Genomic DNA, 16737 nt, shown 5'->3' on the forward strand with positions numbered 1-16737 from the left:
TGTCGCGCACGTGACGCCTCATATATTTCATTAAAAGTATTACTTTGAAATATTAATGAACTTATTCTTTTCTGCTTAACAAAGTAGAAACTTATGTGTAATTTCTTAAACGAAAAAGTTCGTCATTGCCGTTTATAATTATGTCTTTTCAATGAAACATATATAAACCGTCACGTTCCGTTTCAATGAAATATATAAACCGGACTTGCGGTTGACTTTTTTGTGGAATAGTCCTATTTGACTTCTCAATCTTTTGCTCTTTTCTTTCTTTCTCTCTCTAAAACTGCTCTCTCTCTCTCTAAAAACTCGCGTATACACGAGGAGTATGAACAAGAAGTTCCGTTTAGAACTATACGAGCCTACTTTTCCGTATACACATACTACTTTCTAGCATTTGATCAATATTCTCAAAAATAGCTAAAATCGCAAATTGTTTCAAACATATTTTTGCTAATTTCTAGGAATAAAGTATTCCTCACACGTAAAAAAAAAATTAGTTGCGTAAAAAAAAGCAGCACCTTTTAAACAAGGCAGCTAATACACTTTTTTCCCTTAAAAAAAATTCTTTAACAGCTTTCAAAACGAAAAAATAATAATTAAAATTAATAAGCTTATTTAAATAAATACATCATATCAACAAAAAAAAATCGTTTCTTTTTCCCCTGTTGCCAAAAATAATTTTTTTAATGAATTAATGCACTTACCAAAAGAAATAAAAACAATAAAATGTCAACTTAAAGAAATACTTTTCATTGTCCAAAAAAAAAAAAAAAATCGTCTGCGCATATCGTTATTAGAAAACTGAATACCTAAATTAAAACTTTAGCGTGAAAATAAAAACAAATCATATCAACAATAATTATTTCACAGTGAAAACCATAGCTTCGGAATCGGAGTCGGAGTCAATTTAATTTTGGAATAAAGGAGTCGGAGACGAATATCCAAGAATCAGAGTCAGTCATTTGTCCTCCGTGTATAAATTTTTGCCAAAGCTACGAAGTCAGAGTCGAAGTCGGGGAGACGGAGTCCGATTAATTGTCGAGCACAGGAGTCGGAGTCGGAGTCAGGTGCCTCTAAATTCTCGGAGTCGGAGTCTGGGGTTTGGCGTCAAGAGCTATTTCCAACAAAATTTGTTTGAAATAAATCCGCCTTCAAGTACGGAATCTACATTGACTTTCAGTTTCCCCGTAGGCGCTAATGTTAAGTTTTTTTGAACTTTTAGAAATTGAACAAAAAATAGTTCAAATCAAACAGTGAAATATGGGAATGAGGTGTCCTCGCCGAGATCTTTCGAACAAAAAAAAAGTTTGTTCGAATCGGACTATTCATTCAAAAGTTATTAGGGGGGACAGACAGACAGACGGACAGACCGACGGACCGACAGACCGACAGACATTTTTCCCCATCTCAATACCCTACTTTCCAATTTTTAATTTTTCGATATTTATTTAATTATTTTATTTATTTTTGATTTTTTTTTCGCGACATTTTTAAGATGCATTAAGCCTTCTTTCTTGCTTTTTTTTTCTTTTTCTGACTTTTACTGGGAAAGTAGGCTAAAAAGCATGATACCAATTATTGCTCATCAAGTATCCTCATGTGATGATATTCACATTTGGTGACATGCTGCAACAAAACATGGTGTCAAGTTGCTGGCTAGAAAGGATGGTGCTCGACTTTACTTCATTTTAGAGCAACATACACAAATAAACACTAAAATGAAGTACCAGCCTTTGTAACCAACGAATTTGCCCCACTTTTAGTGCAACATACCATTTAATTTCTTAGTGTTTTGGGAAAATGCGAGCTCACAATAATCAATTCAATTATCTATAACTCTTAACCACCATAATATTTATATCGAGTGTACAATTTAAATGGATTTGCTATAGTATATAATTGACTCGAAATTGTCATCTGCACTCTTTTAAATGCATGCATGAGATCACGGCCTTTAACCATGGTATGCGTTAAAATGCTTCGATAAATACTCACCCTCCCATTTCCCCCTAAGCATGTAGTCTGGTTGAAAATCGCACTCTGATGTGAGTGCAGTTGAGTCACAAATTAGACTACACTATCCTCCAGGTTCCCCTGTACCTGTAACTACACGTGGTTTAACCATTGAGAAGAGATAAAATGGAGGGAGTGAAGATTTTCATTCGAGAAGGAAAGACCCCAAAGCACGCGATAGATTTTAAAGAAAAGCATTGGGAAAAATCAGGTTTCCTTCGCTAGTTTCACGCAAAACGTGTCAAACATTCGTCGTTGTTGAGTCACGTGACTTCAGCTTTTTGCCCAGGCTTTTGCTTAGCCAATGAATGGACAAGCTCCCTCCATTTACTTATTCCTGCTCTAAGCTTTAACCAGTTGGATTAAAGCTTAGAGCAGGAATAAGTAAATGGGGGCCAGGAATAAGTAATGGGAGAGTCCTGAAGACAGCTTTTTTTTTTTTTTAATCCACACCAGGAGCCAAGCGACCCCTGATGTATCACCCCCCAAAGGAAGATTTGGAGTAGGAACTTTGCGGACTTATTAACCTACAGTAACATGCATCAGTCGCAATACCAATCAACCGGACTTTTTTCGTTCCAGGTCGTCTCACTAACCGAGCTGATGTCAGGCGTGAAAGCTGAGCCAAAGACGACGCAGCTGTTCCTCATAACGTGTTGGCCTCTCGGACACAAGGTCCCAACTTCCACCAATTCCCTCGTTGAGCTCATGAACATGGTGGAAAGGTGGAGGCAGAGGACCACATATGGACCTATACTCCTGGTCTCCAGGTACATATAACCTTATATAAATACTTCGAGCTTTCAAAATCAGTATTCATAAAGTTCATTTCACTAAGGCAAACGGAATTTGCCAACAGAGACAGTTGAAAAGACAATGAATTAAATGTTGGCTCATAAACGTACCACAGTCTCTCATCGATGAGTTAGAAAGATTCTGATAATGAGACGCTTGACCGTGGAGGAGCTCATTTATCTTTGAGTTGACAGAGGAAAAAAATTTTAAATGAAACAATGCCAATAACCCTTATTGAAGAAGCAAAACGGCTTTTCTCACCCCTTCGCTTTAATGCTTCATGCATTGGAAATCCTCATATCAGAACTTGTGGTGAAACCAAAATCACTTGTCCTCCGATAAAATTAAGATCAGGTTTTCTATCATAAAATACTAATGAATGGTTGCAGTTAACTGGCGGAGAAACTTCACCAAAGTCCTGTGTTTACATGCTTTTACTTTTTGAACTGAATGCCTTTATACACCTTAAGGAAACTACAACTTTTTAGAATAAATGTTCTTAAGTTCCTTCTCAATAATATACTCATTTCTAAAAACTAAACACGGATCGGTAAATACATCGCTTAATCTCTATCTTCAGCAAACTGCTACCTATCTATCAATGGCCAATTTTTAGGATTGGCGGACCCGTCTCCATGAATTTTTGGGGCCTCATAGCACCACATGGGGAAGAGGCTAGAGGGTACAATGACAATAGGAGGCCGGTGTGAAAAGAGAGATAAAACAATTTTTTAAACGCAAAATTTGCAAAACTTCAACAGGACAGGATCTGGCAAAAATGTGGAGGCCTAGGGAGCCCCTTTGTCTATCACTCTTAAAATAGGAGGCTGAGAAACAGTTCCTTTTGGGACCCCCTATTTTGCCAATTCAGACCAGCTTCCGGAAATTAACATATTTCCGAAATGTTTCCAAAGGTTATTCAACAACAACAACGATTAAAGCTTCAACTATTCACAAATTAAGAACTAAAATATTGTAACTATTGTACATGTTCGCTGTTTCAGAAAAGGATTCTCGTGGTATCATAAAAGGCTGCTTTTGGAGTTTTAAAATATTTTATTAAAAATATTTAATATTCATGAATAAAATATGCAGTACTAACAAAATGTTTTATTGAACAAGACTTCCTGAATGGAAATTTCACGTTTATACAGACGTTAAATCATAAATTCGATAACTTTTAAAAACAAATTGAATCCCCTAAAACGTAATAAGAAAATCTTAATAATTAATTACATTTTTCTTAGGATTTATCACGTGAAATAACGTTGGTGCTTTTTATGAACACGCATTTTACATTTGCATACCTGCTTACATGTTCAAGAAAAACACCCGTTAGATGATTGCGACACAGAAGTTTAGCATTTTTCATTGCGATTTAGAAAAGAATATGGTTTTTTTACAATCCTTCAAAGTAGAATCAAATTCAAGTTCTTTATATCGTATACATCAGCGGCTCTCAAGCTTTCATGCTCTACAGCACCCTCCCCCCTCCCTCCTTTGAACACTGATATGAGTTTAAGTCCCTCCCCATCAGACCACCGTAAGTGATCAATCAAGACAAGAGTACATTAAAAATTTGAAACTGAAGATGTAGTTGGAACAACTGAAACTGGTTATTAAATTAAAATACAGAAAATTTCGTAAACAAAATTTTCATATTACTGTACTATACATAACTTCATTTTAAGCATATTCTTATTAGAACACAAGAAATCAAAGAACTAAATAAATAGATTTGAAGTAATCTAAGAACTAGGTGGAGGTTCGCATGTTTTCGCACCAGTCACTTTCACAACATTAATAGGAGGATTACCACTGTTTGCTCTTGACAAGGGTTTGAGGGTTAGGTCGTAATTGTGGAAAAGGTCACTTTTAATGTCCAGCTTTGCTCGATTTTTTGACTTTAAGCCAACTTTTGCTGAAAATACAGATTCACATGATCATATGAATATGTGAATAAAAACTGCAGGAAAACTTCAAAAGCAGCGATAATGTCGAAAATGTGACCTCAAAATGGAGAAAATCTAGTCAGTTTAAATTTTTAATTTTATTTTTATAATACAGTCACGTACTCCTTGAAATTCTTCTGCGCATCCACCCCGCCCCTGCTGAGAACTCCTGTAATACATAATCGAGAAAAATGCTAAAAACCCAGGTATATCTTGGGAAAACCAGAAGAGTTGGCAGGTATGCACTTGATAACTGTTATCAATTCTAAATGCCAGCACAAGACGAACGACGATTTCGACACTTATCTTATTTAATAGTGCAAGGGTTCTCAAACTGGGTGCCGAAGGAAAGGGCGAAAGGTGCAGCGAAGTGTCCATGCTAATTAATATATTGTATGCTAGGTGAGTTGGCCAAATGAAGTCATTTAGATCAATAAGGATATACCCACATATTTTGATGTTGCATAGTAAAAATTCGCTAGATCGTGACTTCATCTTCATCAAAAAGCCGAACGTATGATAAAGCGGTATCAACAAGCAATTTTTAATTATCAGACAAAAGTGTAGCTAAAGTAATTACAGAGGAGTGATGTTAAAACTTCTCGATATTATTTTGCTAAAAGTTTTGCTTGTATATATGGTTCAATATGTAGGTTAATAATTTAAAAAAAAGTTTATTCTTGTAGCCTAATTTATGTAGTTGACGACGCTGTGTACCATCATTTTTTCCCCAATAAAGGTAGATTGTTAACCTACGGTCGTGGTTAGAATTCTTAGCACTCTGGAGCACACCGGAGTATAGGGCCTAGGATATGATCATGTGCTGAAAATGCTGCACATATATGCACGAATTGTGCCCAAGAGTGACCAAAAAAACAGAGAGAAAACAGCAAATTATTAGTTGCCTCGAAAATGACGGTCGATCTTTCTCCTTTCCATGGAAGTAAACATTGACTTTTTCGTAACGTTTTTGAAGTTATCAATGTGGTTTTATATGCAGGATGTTCCGTTTTAACTTGCAAGACCTTTATTTTCGCAACCGTTAGTGCTAGGTGTATACTTCCACTTGCGAAAATGTACAAAATCAGATGCAGAGTAAAGATATTGAAAGTTTGCAGCAAAAATAAAAATGAGTCAAAAAATACAGAATTTGACTTTTTATACGGGCCCCAGGTCCCCTAACTTATCTTTAGGGAAATAATCTCCATTGAAAGATATTACTAACACAAAAAACTTGACATTTGTGCGACCAAAACTCAGGAAGATATTCCAGTTTAAAAGTTTTATGGGACCATACAAAAGAAGAGATTGGAACTTACCGCCCTTTCAGAAGAATGACAGTTCGTCAAAGTAAGAAAAACAAGGTATTTTTATTTTTCATTGTTATTCAAAAATAAATGCAAATGTTATGCCGTGATACGAAAAAACACACGACAAAAATACGAAAATTTGAAAAACCACACTCTCTATGCACAGGTAAAATTTTAAACACATATTCTATTATATTTCCTCCCAAAAAGCGGTACTGATGGCGAATGAAAAGTGGTGAAAGTCACAAAACGCTGCGTTTCATATCTCGGTGAATATTGGTCTTACTAATTTCAAACTTTTTGTGTTGGAATTGTTTTTCAATGAATATTACACTCCTGTTTGTGAAAATTGCAACACCGCGAAGGACTTACACGAGTGAGCAGATAATTGCAGGAATGTAAAGTAGGGCATGAAATGCAAATGATTAGAATTGCAGACCGGTAGCGCATGCGTATGCTGAGCAGCGCACTCTGAACGGCCGGCGGATCCAACCGAATATAAATAGATGGCTGTAGCGAGGCATGCATGATTATCGGTGGTTATATGCTAGAGTAAACGTTAACTGAACCATTACTATGCCTCTTCGACGAAAGAAAGCGAAATTGGAGCAAATTTCGGAGTTTGAACGGGGCAGAATCTTGTTCGGAAGCAGTGGACGGACGAGGGTCGGAAATCCTGGAGTGGACCCCGAAATGTGACGTCAGCTCGCGATGACAGACACCTGGTGCGTATGGCGCTGACGGACCGCACAGCTTCTTTTAGACAATTGGCAGCACAGTGGTCAACAGCTACAGGTGTTTCATTGTGTGCTTCATCAATTCGGAGACGTCTGCTGCAGCGTGGGCTGCGCGCAAGGATTCCTTTATACAAGATTCCTCTCACGCAAAACCATCGCCACCTGCATCTATAATGGGCCAATGTGCATAGGAGCTGGCGGGCTGATTGGCAGCAGGTCGTCTTTTCTGACGAATCCCGCTTCAATTTGTGGCACCATAATGGCCGAATTCGTGTCAGGAGCTTTGCCAGTGAACGGCACATTCCGGAGTGTATTATCGAACGCCACAGTGGACGAACACCCGGAGTTATGGTCTGAGGTGCCATAGTATATCATGGACGATCACAATTGCTACGCATTGTGGGCAATTTGAACAGTACCCGATACATAAACGAAGTTTTACAGCTCCAAGCTATTCCTTTCCTCCAAGGATTGCCATCAGGGGCTGTATTCCAGCAGGATAATTCCCAGTTTACATATCGCCAGAACTGTCAAATCCTACCTTGATTCGCAGCAGGTACAGCTTCTTCCTTGGCCTGAATATTCCCCGGATATGTCAACGATTGAACATGTGTGGGATTTCGTTGGGCGGCGTCTCGTTCGTGATCCTCGTCCTGTTGCTTCGACAGACGAACCTTGGTTGCGCATACAAACAATATGGAATACTCTTCCGCAGGCAGATATTCAAACTTTGTTTCACTCCATGCTGAATCGTGTAGCAGATATTATTGCGGCGCGTGGTAGCCACACAAAATACTAATTTCTATCTCTTTTTATTGTTTGTTTGGTTTGAAAATGTAATTATTTATTTGTACCGTTACCACTCAACTGGGTATTAAATTTCATTCTGATGCTTCCTTCATGGTGTTGCAATTTTCACAAACAGGAGTGTATTTCCTTAGATATAAGTTAGAGGACATGGGGGCCCGTAAAATTTGTATTTTTTTGACTGATTTTTATTTTTGCTTCAAACTTTCAATATCTTAACTCTGCATCTAATTTTGAACATTTTTGCAATTGGAAGTATACATCTAGGGCTAACGGTTGCGAAAACAAAGGTCTTGCAGGTTAAAACGGAACACCCTGTAAATACAGTGACTCCCAAAAGTGTTCGTACACCTACGACTTTCAATGAAATAGGACTCTATCCATTAATTAGAATTAATATTTCGGAATAGGTATTTAATTATAAGACCTATGATCAATTTTCAACAAAACCACATGAATTTTTTTTTAAATATTAAAACTTAATTTTAAAAAATCAAAAACCAAAAAGTGCCGAAAATTTTATTTCACAAAAGTCTTCGTACACTTTAAAAATGTTTATATATTATTGAATAATCTAACTTTTTATTAAGTTATTATTTAGTGAGTATTATGCAGTATCAACAACACCTTTTAAACGTCTGAAAATAGATTTCATTCTTTTTTCTTTCTTTTTTTGCGTAACGTCTGAGTAAGTGTATAACCACACTTCGAGTCTTACTGTTTCTAGCTCTATTTTCGTTTCAAAGCCGTATTTTCGTAATCTAGCCTCCAGATATCTCTAAATATGTTACATTAAGTTCAAATCTGAAGATTGAAGAGGTATTTTCCAAGCTTTAGGACAATTTTTGAGGCACTAGATGCAAACGTTGAAAACCGTGTGCTTCTTATCGTTATCTTGATAAAAAGACAAAGTTTTTTTTTCCAAAAACCGAATTTTCGGCGAAGAGTTTAAAATTCGTTTTTAAAATATTTAAATGAGCAGCATGATTCATTATTTCATCAAAAAATTCTAAACTATTAAGTCTTGGTGCTGATATGCACCCTCACACAAGAACACCTTCATCGTCCTGGTTAACTGCTCCAACTAAGTTCTTAAGATTAAGTTCCTAATTTTTTCTTCTATTTACAATTCTACAACAATTCAACCAATAATCTTGACTTCATTTCTATCTGTAAGTAAGACGTAATTTCAAAACGTTTTGAGCTTATTTATCACTGATTTTGCGACGAAAAGCGAAAGCTTTCTGTTTTTCGCTGGGCCAAGAAAATTTCTGCGGGAAGTGGTCCCATTTAATCCAGCTAATCAGATAAATTAGCGAACAATTTGAGGTGAAAATTAAGTGTAAAAATTTTCAATAAACTCTGCAGAAACCTTTACAGCAATCAAATGTGTATTTTTCATACATTTTTTAACTGTAAATCTTCGATCACGCTTTGTCAACTTCGCCTTTCCTTACCTTGTTTTCGGTTCGATTCTTGTCTTTAAAACATTTTATCAAGCACTTTACTATAGAATGGAATAAATTAACTAATTTCGAGACATTTCAAACCAATTTATCGATACTGTGAGGAAAAATTCAAATTTCAAATGGTGTTTGTGGTTTTTTACGAATACCAGCCATTTTAAAGTAATAAGCACAATATTAAGGAATAAATAAACAAAAAATTAAAGCCAAATGACTTTTAAGGGTCAACACAATTCAAAAATAAAAAAAAATCGACATATGATAAATTTTAATTATGAATTTATTCGAAAATATTTGAGTGTGTACGGAGACTTTTGTGGCGTATTATTTCTCTGTCTCTTCGTTTTTTGACACATTTCAAAAAGAAGATCCGTCCATATTTTGAAAAACTACAGGGTTTTATTTAGAATGACATAGGAATGATGTGAAAAAATATTGGACTTCATATTCGAATTCAGTTTCGCGTTATTTTGATTTTACTAAAAAATTTCAAAGTGTACGAACACGTTTGGGAACCACTGTACCTATTGATATTAAAAACTCTTTCAATTCCTTTTAGTTTGGTAGAACTTTTTGGAGTTTTTATCTTCAACCTTGCGTGAAGAAGTTTTCCTCATTAGAGCCCTTCATGATCCTAATGCCAAATCGCTTTTCTTTGCTATAACTGCTAAAAAAGGAAATAGAAACTTGCATTTTTGCTTTATTTTATGATTTTCTTAGCTTGTATGAGACATCTGGGCCGTATCCAGAGGGGGGCCTGACGAGCCCGGGACCCTCCCCCCCCCCGAAACCCAAAATGATTTGTACCGTAAAACAAGTTTTTTTTTTTTTTTTTTTAAGTTCCTAATGTCAGAAAAGGAAAATGAAAGGAAATGATTTTTTTTTTATTCTTAATTTTGCTACTATTCAAAATTTATAAAATTTTGAAGAAATACAGAAAAAGCAGTACTAGTTCTCATTAGCTGCAAGGCACACTTGCAATTTAGACCTTCAATTAGGACTTCCTGCTCTCTTTCCCAATTCAATTCAGGGCAGTCCAGGGTTAAGGCAGGCCCTTTGTCAGTTCGGTAGACTTTTCAAGTCTGCCAAACTGACTTCTGTGCACTTCCTCCTCCAGGGGGGGCACAGAAATTTTGGGGCTGTCACAAATACTTTTTTTGGGCCCCCTTCATATTGTTTACCCATATTTTCAACCCTAGGTTTAAAAATATTGGGCCCCATTTAAGCTCGGGAACGGGCCAACAAGTGTCCCTCTCCCCTCTGTGCACGACCCTGCCCTCCTCCTCCTAAAACTCTAATAAAACTTACACTGTACTGATTTCGAGCCGGGGACTCCCCAAAGGCTGGGCCCCTAGTTTCCAACTAGGCGAGTATCTTGTTACCAAGCTGTGCCAAGTTCAGCTCCTTGATACATCCTGAGTAGAAAATGCAAAAATCAGGATTCTCGCGTTTTTGTAGCATAATTTTCAAGATCATTTTTGTGACTGATATGTTTCTTGTCTTGCATTTATTTAATGCCGAATTCAGTATCATGGAAGTTCTTTTGTTATTGCTTTTTTTTTCTTACTTCTACTGCATACTGTTAATACCTTTAGTATGAGGGAAAAAATAACACTTACTCTTCTCTCTTTCATTTTCTGGACTACTTGTGATTGAAAAGAAAAAGTTTGTTTCGAGAATTATTTCGTTGCATTTATTTTTAACTTAAAACGGGTGTGTCTTACAAAGTTATAATCATTTTGTAAGACTGTGCAATCAACTTCTAAAAAGTGTAAATAAAGAGCTTCAAATAATTTCAACTGTTCGAGAGTCTTTGAAAATTATTTAAGTTTTTGAAATTCCTTGAAAAGTTCTTCACTTTTGTACCTTATCAAGAAAATAAAGTATGAATTGTCCAAATGGCTAGAAAATTACTCTTCCGTTCTTATTTTCTGAATGTCTACACCATTTCTTTTAAACTATTTTGTACAATTTTCATACTGTAGGGCATTTAATGAAAAAAAAATGGGGGTAGGGGAAGTGATCAAAAACAAACTTCACTAAAAGCCGATATGAGCAGATGACGAAGTGCTTCTCTTTTCTCCTCTCTGTCCATTAAGTTCCATGATTTGTCGAGCAAGCAATTTTTATTTTGTTTGATCTTGATTTGCAAAATAATATATAACTTTTAAAAGACTTTGTTTGCCTATTTTTTTTTTTTTTTTCATATTTTTGTAGTCTCAATTACCTAATATAAGGCCTCAAAATACAGATTTTTTTTTTTTTTTTTCGAAAATTTCTCGGGGTGAAAACCCCCGGACCCCCTGAAATCATGGATCTTCTACATCCGACTTAAAGGGACACTCTCTTGTTATCCTTACCACTACAAGGTGAATAAGAAAAATAATAAGAAATTAAAATAACAATAGTCCAAACAGTGGAATCATTAAAAATAGAGACAAAAAGTCTTCTATGTTAACATTTTTATGCTTTTGGTGTGTCTATATATACTATATGTGTGTGTGTGTGTGTTAGGGCAATGTGCTAATTCGGGCCCCTCCCGAAAAAAAATTCTGGATACCGCCTAGTGAGTCATCTGACGAATATGCAAAAGCGGCAGCAATTCAATCCTAACGAAGCGAGATCCAAGCTTTTGAACTTTAGTGTAACATTACTTGGCCCCTTTTTACGCACTTATCTCGAAAAAAAAAAATGGAGATTTATTAGGGTGCCATGAGTAAGTTCTAATTCTTCAAAGGGTACCTCGAGTCGGGAAAGTTTGAGAACCCTTGTAACAGTGTATCAAAGCAGAAAATGCACACACGGGAGTGAATTGTAAAAAAAAAATTTCTTTCTTGGTAGCAATGGCTACGGTCGTCTGGGTGTGTATTGTGCGGCTAGCATCGCCATCGAACAAGCGATCGAACATGAAGAGGTAGATGTCTTCACGGCAGTGAAAGTAGTCAGGAGGCATCGACCACAGCTAGTGGAGAACATTGTGAGTATTTTTACACACATTAAGAACAATACCTAAAATTTAGAATGAAAAAAAAATCAATTACACAACAAAATGATTTCATAATCAGATTTAACTGTATTTTTGTTGTACTCACCCCTCTAAAAAAGATCTCAAAACTTTCTCTAGAAAGTGCCGCTTTCTTGAGAAATTTTGTAGAAATCTGAAGATATTTTTTCACAGCTTGCTAATTTTGTCTTCAGATTTTCTACAGAATTTAAAAACAATTTGGACACAAACCTGTAGAGGGGAGAAATTTCCTCCAATAATTTGTCCCCATGAACTGTTGGCGACTGAAGCGAACTGCATTTAGTGGGAGAAAATTTTTGCAATACCTATGATAGAGGTTGAATCGTAGTCCACTGGGATTGAGGTTTATTGTATCTCAGTATTGCTGTAGGGGTCGGTCGAGATCCTATGGCTGCCTGCCGAATATGGAATCGCCGGGTTCAAGAGGGTTATAAGAAACTTCGTACTGTACTTTCAGAGTTCCACAGTTACTAATAACGAAGATGACAAACTCCTTCCCGTGGAGGGGGGAGGTTCAATGGATCGTACAGCACCGTCACGAGCCCTGAGTTAAGAAATGGGTTATTTGCAAGACAAGACTCTGCATTTTTACAACATTAGCAACAGCATGGTATGTGATTTTCTTCGACAACCATTAGCTCTCAACGATGCGGCCAAACACAGCAGGAGCCATCGTGATGTTGTAAACAGAGCTGGGATTCATCTGACAATATGACTTCACGCCATTCTTGTTTCTCCAGGCTTGCCTTTGATCACCCCTAGCATTAATTAGAATTTGAACATCTTGAAATCAAATTATGCTTTTCGCAATTATAATTGCGATAGGAGCCATTTCTAGAAACAAGAAACTCAATGCGTAGGGTTTTATCGCAATTCGTGATAGCAAAAAAAGTAATTTGAATTCAAGATATCAAAATTCAAATTGGCTGGATGCTTAGGACTGGATTTTTTGTTTTTTTGATACTGAAGCAAAATACTTGTTCAATCAAAATGTTAACTACAGGTGACTTTCGTGATGTTTGATTCCACGAAGATATAAGTCTCAGTTGCCTCTCGTCATTTTTCTCCAAGTTAGCTGCAACAGTGATTTCAGACATTTCTTTTATTCACATAGTTCGATATTTTGGGGTCCGAAACATCTATATTTTGCTCTGATGAACCAAGTTTCTGTTCCATGTACAAGGACTGATAAAACAGACTACAATTAAATTTTTTCTCTTGCAAAAAAGTTGACATGTTTCTTTTTAACATTGTGCTATTTTTTGATCAAATGCTCTTACACTTATTTTAAGTTTTCAACTGAATTGATTCCCAACATTTTTATTCATAGAAATTTCTTGACATCATAAAGGAGTAGAATAAAATTTGAACACTTTATTCCTATTTTTAACGTGTATGCTTTTTACCTTTTAGACGGAGTACAAGTACTGCTATGATTTACTTCTGAACTACATCATGAACTTTCACAATAAGGATTGAACCAAGTCACGACTCCCTCCAACACGGGCCAACGACTGAATGAAAAGAACTTTTCTTGCAGAAATTTACCCGGTGCCTACACTTGAGAGTAAATAACTCTTCCCTCGAGGTTCTGAAGACAGAGCCTCGATCCCCAATTAATTCCAAGGGTCCATCTTCTATACTGATATATATACTCGTATATATAAATATATACATATTTATTTATTTATTTATTATTCCTTTATCTTCTTTCTTTCTTTTATTTTCTAAAACACTGATGCGAGGGTTACTTCAAAGTTGGAAGTAAAAATCCCCTCAAAATGTTTTGACGTGCAAGTTGGTCTAACCATCGATGTAAGGAGACTTGAAGCAACGAACTCAAAAATGTTATCGTTCAGAATAATCGTTTATACATTAAGGAAGGTTATTTTTTGCAATGTTCTAGAGTTTTTTTAATAAAAAATATTTTCAATATGTTAAACTAGAAACTCAATTTAATTTGACTTGCAATTAAATCTTCATAGTTCCATTCATTTGAGGAGATTTTATAATTTTCCTTATTTTTATTGTTTTTTTTTTTTTTTTTTTTTTTTTTTTTTAGCAATATGACATATTTTAGGAACTTTTGAGTATTATTAATACCTATTAAGCAATATAAATGCAAGATTATTATTTTTATAACCACTAGTAGATTTTCAGTCTAAAACTCGTAATTTAATATGAAAATGTATTTATGTAGAATATTTGTAAGATTAGTTATCCAAAGAGCTACGAACATTTTATTTCCCATACACATTGTCCTTTTCTATTTCCGGACTAGAAGAGAAAATTCCAGCCTTATACTTTTATGATTATGTCCATGATTCAGCTGTTTATATTTTGTTTTTTATAAATACATACAACAAAATAAGTTTTAGCGCGTAACTTCTCTTGTTAGACTACTTTCAGTTGAGATAAAAAAAAAAAAAATGTTATGAATTATTGCCAGCAAAAACTGATAAAAATGTTAGAAAAAAAACATCATAAAGTTTTTGAAATAATTATATAGATATTAGTCTTTTGTTGCAATTTATTTGCTACTTTTAATCATAAATGTGAAAATAATTCACAGATCTACAGATATAGATTTCCTAAGAATGTTTTGGTATATCACATCACATAGTTGCTATGTGGAATCAAAACGAATTGATATGAAACAGAAAATAGTTTTTTTAGGTAATTTACAAAGCACTTTTATAGTTACTGTAGATTTATACGTACTTAGTATAAAAAGTGAGATTAACAAATATTCTATTTATTATACAAAAGCACTAAATAGTGAGAGGAGAGGTGCACATAACGCATGATTAATTGATAAAAAAAGGACATAAAAAGAAACAAAATGTGTGATATTCTTATAACATGGAGCTACCTTCTTACTAAAATTTTGAAACCTCCAGTTTTCCTTTTACTATCATCATGAGTTTTGTACACCTCTGAATCAAGTTTGAAGGGCAACGACGCTCCCAACATAGTTTAATTAGTTTATAAATCGAGCTTTCACATTTAATGAATTTGTAGATTAGATCTCACGATAATTCTCACTTTGTATAGAGTTAAAAAATAACTTGTTGGTCTTTTGAACTATCTCATCCAGTTAATATTATTCGCAGGTTGCCTCACTTGAGCATTTTAAACACTCCATTACAAAATCACGAATGTAATATCACTTGCACTTGTTTTTTAGCACAAAGCTTAAGATGAATTACAGTATTGCAGTCATTTATTTCCTCAGCAATACTATAATTTCAATAGTCAATTACAGAATATTTCAATGACAATTTAGGAAGAAGCTATAATGTACATAACTGGGACAAAAAATTATGATGCAGCCAATACGTTTTTAGCAGCGTTTAGCTTTGAATTAGAATGAGGGTCAGTCAATAAATAACGAGTCAGAGGCTATGAAACAGACTCTATTCGACATTCTTCAAAAATACTGACCGAAATTCTTTAAACACTTACCCCTCTGGGAATTTACCCGCATAATTCCGCACTCATAACAGTCTTTTGGCAGTTGCTTGAGCCAATTACGCACGCACTCCTTTACTTCATTGTCCGAATGAAATCGTTGTCCTCAAAATACCTTCCTGAGTTTCACAAAGATGTAGGATCATATGGGGGTAGATCTGGACTATAAAGGGGGTTGCTCAAGACTTCTGACTAAAATTTACGCAAAAGTTTCTCAGTTGCCTTGCTGTCTGTAGTCTAACGTTATTGTGCAACAGGATAACAGCACATAAAAGTGTACCAGAACCACACACAGTCAATGCAAAAAAGGAACTTTTGCGAAAAATTAAGTAGGAAAACTTGAACTATCCCTCTTATTACTATAATAGTCTAGATATATCCCATATGATCCCACATCTTTGAGGAACTCAAAAAGGCACTTTGGTGACAACGATTTTGTTTGGAGGATGAAGTAAAGGAGTGTGTGCATACTTGGTTCCAGCAGAAGCCAAAAGACTTTTATGAGCACAGAATTATGCGACTAATTTCCCAGAGCGACAAGTGTTTAAACAATTTCGCTCAGTATTTTTGAAAAGGTTGAATAAAACCTGCTTTATAGCCTTTGCCTCGTTATTTATTAACTGACCCTAACATATATCCAAAGTTTTGCATGTAAGTTAATTGAACCATTTATTTCAAAAAACAATCAAGCAACAAACTCTAAAATTTCGAAAAAGCATTTTTACCTTCATATTAAAATTTTTCTATACGGATTACAATGTCTTAAACTAAAATTAATACATATACATATTTAAGTATATTTCTTTCAATAAACAATGCTGTAATCCTCATTGAATAACTTAAAATGGTGATGTAGATGTTTTCCAAAAATTATCAATTTTATCGCTCGACTGGTTTCTGAAATAAACGATTCAATTCAGAAAACTAATAAACCTATCATGGGATGATATGTTATTCAGAAAAAAAATATTATGGTACATCATTCCAAAAAATATGTTATCTGTGACACAAAATACATAAATTTACAAGCTCTGAGTATAAGTATATAATATTTTAAAAGACTGAAGAAATTTTGTAATAAGCACTGAATGTATTATTCTTTAGCATATATAAAAGGTGCAATTAAAACTTCACACCATGTGGAAAAATAGTGCTTTAAAT

General features: G+C 35.0%; 1 protein-coding gene across 1 annotated transcript in view; it reads left to right on the forward strand.

Annotated features, from left to right (window-relative positions):
- LOC129235201 (receptor-type tyrosine-protein phosphatase kappa-like) overlaps positions 1–13848 on the forward strand; it is a 115232-nt gene extending 101384 nt beyond the window's left edge. The window contains 3 exon segments of the mRNA XM_054868911.1: positions 2596–2783; positions 11922–12057; positions 13519–13848. Of these exon segments, the coding sequence (XP_054724886.1) occupies positions 2596–2783; positions 11922–12057; positions 13519–13584 (390 nt within the window). The 3' untranslated portion in view covers positions 13585–13848.
- Positions 13849–16737: the final 2889 nt, after the last annotated feature.

Source organism: Uloborus diversus, chromosome 1 (genome assembly GCF_026930045.1).
Source record: "Uloborus diversus isolate 005 chromosome 1, Udiv.v.3.1, whole genome shotgun sequence".
NCBI classification, from domain to species: domain Eukaryota; kingdom Metazoa; phylum Arthropoda; class Arachnida; order Araneae; family Uloboridae; genus Uloborus; species Uloborus diversus.